This window comes from Rhagoletis pomonella, unplaced genomic scaffold (genome assembly GCF_013731165.1).
Source record: "Rhagoletis pomonella isolate Grant_MI unplaced genomic scaffold, Rhpom_1.0 Rhpom_scaffold_00007, whole genome shotgun sequence".
Classification (NCBI taxonomy): domain Eukaryota; kingdom Metazoa; phylum Arthropoda; class Insecta; order Diptera; family Tephritidae; genus Rhagoletis; species Rhagoletis pomonella.
Genome location: NW_023458561.1, coordinates 58788867 through 58794127, shown reverse-complemented (window position 1 = coordinate 58794127; position 5261 = coordinate 58788867). Strand labels below are relative to the sequence as shown.

At 36.6% G+C, this 5261-nt stretch overlaps 1 protein-coding gene across 1 annotated transcript; it reads left to right on the top strand.

Annotated features, from left to right (window-relative positions):
* Positions 1-920: 920 nt before the first annotated feature.
* Positions 921-2503, top strand: LOC118744029 (segmentation protein even-skipped-like). Its single transcript, XM_036476787.1, has 3 exons — positions 921-1065; positions 1184-1965; positions 2095-2503. The coding sequence occupies exons 1-3, from the start codon at positions 921-923 to the stop codon at positions 2305-2307; spliced, it is 1140 nt and encodes a 379-aa protein (XP_036332680.1). The 3' UTR covers positions 2308-2503.
* The last annotated feature ends 2758 nt before the right edge of the window (positions 2504-5261 follow it).

Here is a 5261-nt window from a genome sequence, read left to right as displayed (position 1 = left end):
CAACTCTATTGGGGAGTATACTTTTGCTCCTCCAGCTCCAACACTCACTAATGTAGGGTGCCGGAGCACAATTTCATTCTCTCTCACTTTTCTATGTTGTACTTATTTACAAACATACCTATAATTGTATATTGTATCTCACTATTAATTTAGAATATTTATTTCATTTAATTTTAGTCAAACATCCAACATCTTCTTAATCTAAAATAAAATCTAAATTGAGTTCCAATACCAATTGCCATCTTTTCACTGATTTCATAATTATCACTTTCTACTCCTGCGCTGATACCTACAGTAATTTGCTCATCAAAATTGTTCCGAAGATCGTAATTGCTGTCATCGTCGAATTATCATCCATTCGGTAGAACAAAAAATGCCACAGGATACCGCAAAACCAACACATCGAAATGCTAAGGCAACTCACTATACTACCAGCTTTATGTACCTAACTACCTGCTGCAATTTTGTGCTCTCTGTTGACTCTGCCTTTGCCTTCTATGTGTGCATATGTATGTATGTATGCTTGTATGTCAGTTAATTGTGACCTGCCCATTGGTTGGTTCATACTGTAGCTGTTGCACTGTGTGGTTATTGCGGCCATTGTTATGCGCAAAGCTACAACAACAAAAGTACTGGGAGACAAAACACACCCGCATTACAGGCAATGAGCGGCTGACGAGCCAGTCTGTGTACATAGGAGTTTTAGTGCCGCTCTCTCGATTTCCTATAAAAGGCAATGCACTGAGGCAGTTAGTGTCATTAGAGCTCAAGTAAATCTAGAAATCGCACGCGTACAAATACACTCTCTAGCTAAATACGCTTTAGAAAACGTAAATCGAACATAGTGAATGTGTTAAACATAGCTGCGCTTCAAATTTTCCGATAATTTACGAGGAGTTTTTAATTTTTGCACAAGCAATATGCAAGGATATAGAACGTACAACATCGATGCGCATCATGCGTCACATCACCACGACAGCACCAGCGCAGAACAAAAGCCGTTAGTTGTGGATTTAATGGCCACACAATACGCGAAATCACAAACACCGCCGCCATCACCAAACGGTAAGTTAAAGACGCCAAGAAAGAAGAAATTAGCAATGCTGATTTTTTCTTCGACTTCACAATGCAACACTCAAAGCAACAAAACACTAAATTTTTGTTATCTCTCTCTCTTTTGCAGAATGCCACTCCAGCCCAGACACATCGCTGAACAGCAGTCGCACGAGCGGCGGCGAAATCCCCTCAGATCCATCAGTCCGCCGTTATCGCACTGCCTTCACACGCGATCAACTATCACGCCTGGAAAAGGAATTCTTCAAAGAGAACTATGTCTCGCGTCCACGCCGTTGCGAGCTGGCCGCACAACTTAACCTGCCCGAGTCTACAATCAAGGTGTGGTTCCAAAATCGCCGCATGAAGGACAAGCGTCAACGCATTGCCGTCGCATGGCCCTACGCCGCCGTCTACTCAGATCCCGCATTCGCCGCCTCGCTACTACAAGCAGCCGCCAACAGCGTGGGCATGCCTTATCCGCCCTATGCAGGACCCGGCGCGAATCACATGCTAGCCGCTTCCGCCATGCCAATGTCCAGCCACTATGCGCCCTACCGCTACAGCCCCTACCAGCTGCCAACAGCGCGTCCAGTGCCACCGCCAGCAATTCAACCACATCTCCACGGCATGCCAGCACATACAGCCGCCGCAGCAGCTGCGGCTGCCGCTATGCACAATGCTCCACTGGCCGCCGCTGCAGCCGCCGGCTATCCGAGCATGTTGAGCGCCGCCATGGCACCACACCAGGGCTATGCCGCCATGGCCGCTATGCCATCAAAGCAACACACACCGCCACTTGATCTACAATCGTCCGCATCGCCAAATTCCTCAACGCTCTCGCTGAGCCCCGCCGGTTCGGATCACACCAAAGTATTTGATCGCACACCAGCCGGAGGTGCCACCATTGCAATGCCAAGATCCAGCGGTGGTAGCAGCAGTGCTGAATATATCAACGTGACACATGAGAGCAGCACCGGCGGCAACATCACTGGCGGCAATAGCACTTTGTATCGCAGCGAAAGCGCCCTCACAGCACACTCACTGCCCGCCACCATCAACGAAATTAATCATCACCTGACCGCCACACAGTCGGTTGGACTTTTGATGACCAGCAACAGCAGCAACAATAACAACAACAACGTGAGCCTCAGCAACAGTAATAAGCGTCCCGCAGCCTCATTCTCGCCCACACAAACCGTTATTGCCGAACCGAAACCGAAGCTCTTCAAGCCCTACAAAACAGAGGCTTAAGCGTGCTTAAGCTTCAAGGTTGGTGGGCGACGGAGACGAATGCTGTTAAAAGTTGGTTGGATGACGGGCCAGCCAGCCGTTGGGGCTTAAAACCAAGCCTGTGGAATTTCGAAAACCAAAGTGCTGTGATAAAATTGGATATAGTGTGTGTGTGGGTGCATAGTTCCGACATTAAGTGTTATTAGTTTTTTCTAATTTGCGGGTTAACTTATTTAAGAAAAAAGGAATTATTTATTTGGAAAAACAGAAAAATGAAGAAACGAACCGCAAAAGACAGACGAAAGTATTCAACAAGATTACAAGAAAAAAAATATCAACAAATATAAAAAAGTATGCTTTCAGTTAAAAAAAATATTTACAATATTTAGCGAAATTAGAAAATTACTGACATCTTACGCTATTTATGCGGCAAGTAAATGTAAAATTTAGATAGTGGTGTAGTATATAAGATTTGAGTTAAAGCAATTATGTAAATTATATGTAAATAATGTAGATACGAATTTACGTTTGTAAAAGAAAAATAATATGAATTAAAATTGTTTTAATGTCATTTATAAAAAGAACTGAATGTCTTTTACTTAACTAAGCAGGCGGTGGCACCAAATACTTACAAAAAGCAACAAAACATTTTACTTTTTGCGGTAAATTTTTCTTTTTCTACCAAAACCTCTTTTTGTTAAAAATTTGTCTTTTTTAATTAGAATTGAAATTTTAATTTCTTGTTGTGCTTGAAAAGCAAATTGAATTTTTTTAGTCGCCTAAATAACTAAATATCATTTGCCGTCGGAAATGTCAAGATTTCTACCAATTTCTTGATTGCAACACTTCAACCAAAAATTATTTCAAGACTGAGTGTTTTGAACTTATTTTATCAGCAAATATCTACTCTTTGTAACTGAAGATTTAAAAACAAACTAATAATTTTTTGAATGAGCTTTTTATTCAACTTTTGCCAAAGCTCTTTTAGCTTTTTTATCATTTTTGATTTAAATTTATTTTATATGTATTTTAAATAATTATATATGCACTTATTTTGTAAGCAAATAATTTTTGCTTAGCTGAAGAAGATTTACAATTATTTTTAATTTTTTTGTGCACTTTTCTTTTAAATTAAAATAAAAAAAATAAAAATTTTGTTTTGTTGCAAACAAAAAATTCTTAGCTAAATAAAATTTCATCATTGTAATTGAAGCTTTAAAAACAAACTAATAACTTTTTGAATGAGCTGAGGTTTTGCCAAACCTGTTTTAGCTTTTTTGATATAAATTTATTTTATATGTATTTTAAATAACACTTATTTTGTAAGCAAATAATATTTGCTTAGCTGAATAAAATTTATAATTATTTTTAATTTTTTTGTACACATTTTTTTAATTAAAATAAAAAATAATTATTTTCTTTTGTTGCAAACGAAAAATTCTTACCCAAACAAAATTTCATACTTAATTGTTTTTAAATGAATTTTTATACTTTTTTTGAATACATATATTTGTACATACAAAAAATTTTCTTCATAATAATTTTTTACTTTTTTACTACAAACTTTTTTTAAATATTTTTTTTTTTATTTTTTTTTTTTGTGTACATAGGTAAACTTTTTTTGCATCAAGTCATACTAAGCTAAAAAATAATACTTGAATATTTTTAAATTATTATTTTTTAAACAAATTTAAAACCTAATTTGTTTTTCTTTTCTGAACTGTTTTTATATTCAGAAAAAAAATTATAAGCTAAAAAATTCATAATGGGTTTTAAATAAATTTTTTTTATTTAACTTTTTTAACTTTTCTAAATTATTTAAAATATTTCTTTACATAAACCTTTGAAACAATTTTTTATAAAGTTTTTTTAAAATATTTAATTTTTTTATATGATTTTTTTTTGCCTTTTACGGAAACTCCCAAATCGCAGCTAAATCTACTCAATCCCAAAACAAGCAAACACAATTTTTATTATCTTTTACCTCTACTTTGCAAGGGATATTCCTACTCTTAGCACCAAGGACTCTGCGGTGATTAGTGTCCGCTCACCTGAGTTCTAAGAAACCTCTAATCACCCTACTATATGTATGTTCTTCTATTATTCTACAAACAACACCTCAGCAATACCTAACGAGCGGCGAAATTCAATGCATTTTTTGCTATTCAAATAAAATCAGTTAGGTTAAATTTACCTGAAAAACAGTTACTTTTCAAAAGAAAGATTACCCAAGCTATTAGTAGGTAATAATGAATGGCGGCAATAACTTTTTAAATATGAGTGGGCGGATATTTGTTCAGAAAATTGAATAAAAGCAAATTTATTTATGAATTTGGAGACTAGAACTTAAATATCTGAGAAGGAGCAGGCAGAGAGGCTCATTTTTCTTCGGCCTTGAAACAAGAAAAAAAATCAATACAAAAAGTGATATTTACTTCTCGTAGAATGAAAGGGCGCTGCACGTACATGCATACATATATATGAACCAGTCGAGTAATAGCAATTAAATTCCTGACACCTCACAAAGATAGACACTCTCTGCACAGCAGTTCGCATTAATAATTAATAGCAAACAAGCAGTTATTGCTTACTTTTATTTAAAGACAATCAACGGGATATTCTGACACATCTCTGCTATAATTTCATATACATATCTTTTAGCAAATATTTATATCCTGTATCCATGCTGACAAACGCGGCATGCGGGCGGCTTCTAACCGCTCCTCAGCTGTTTAACGTGCGTCATAGGCGTGCCATGGGTGACACCCTCCGGCGAGCCTCTCCGCATCATTCAAGGACAAAATTGTGAGAAAAGTAAACAATTTGTGCCGATCGTGGCAAATATAACTAATAAATGAACGCTGATATTTATACACAAATATCAAGGATAACCAAAGATGTTTTTTTTTCTTCTGCCACGTGTCATTTTACATAACGGGTGATTTTTTTGAGGTTAGGATTTTCATGCATTAGTA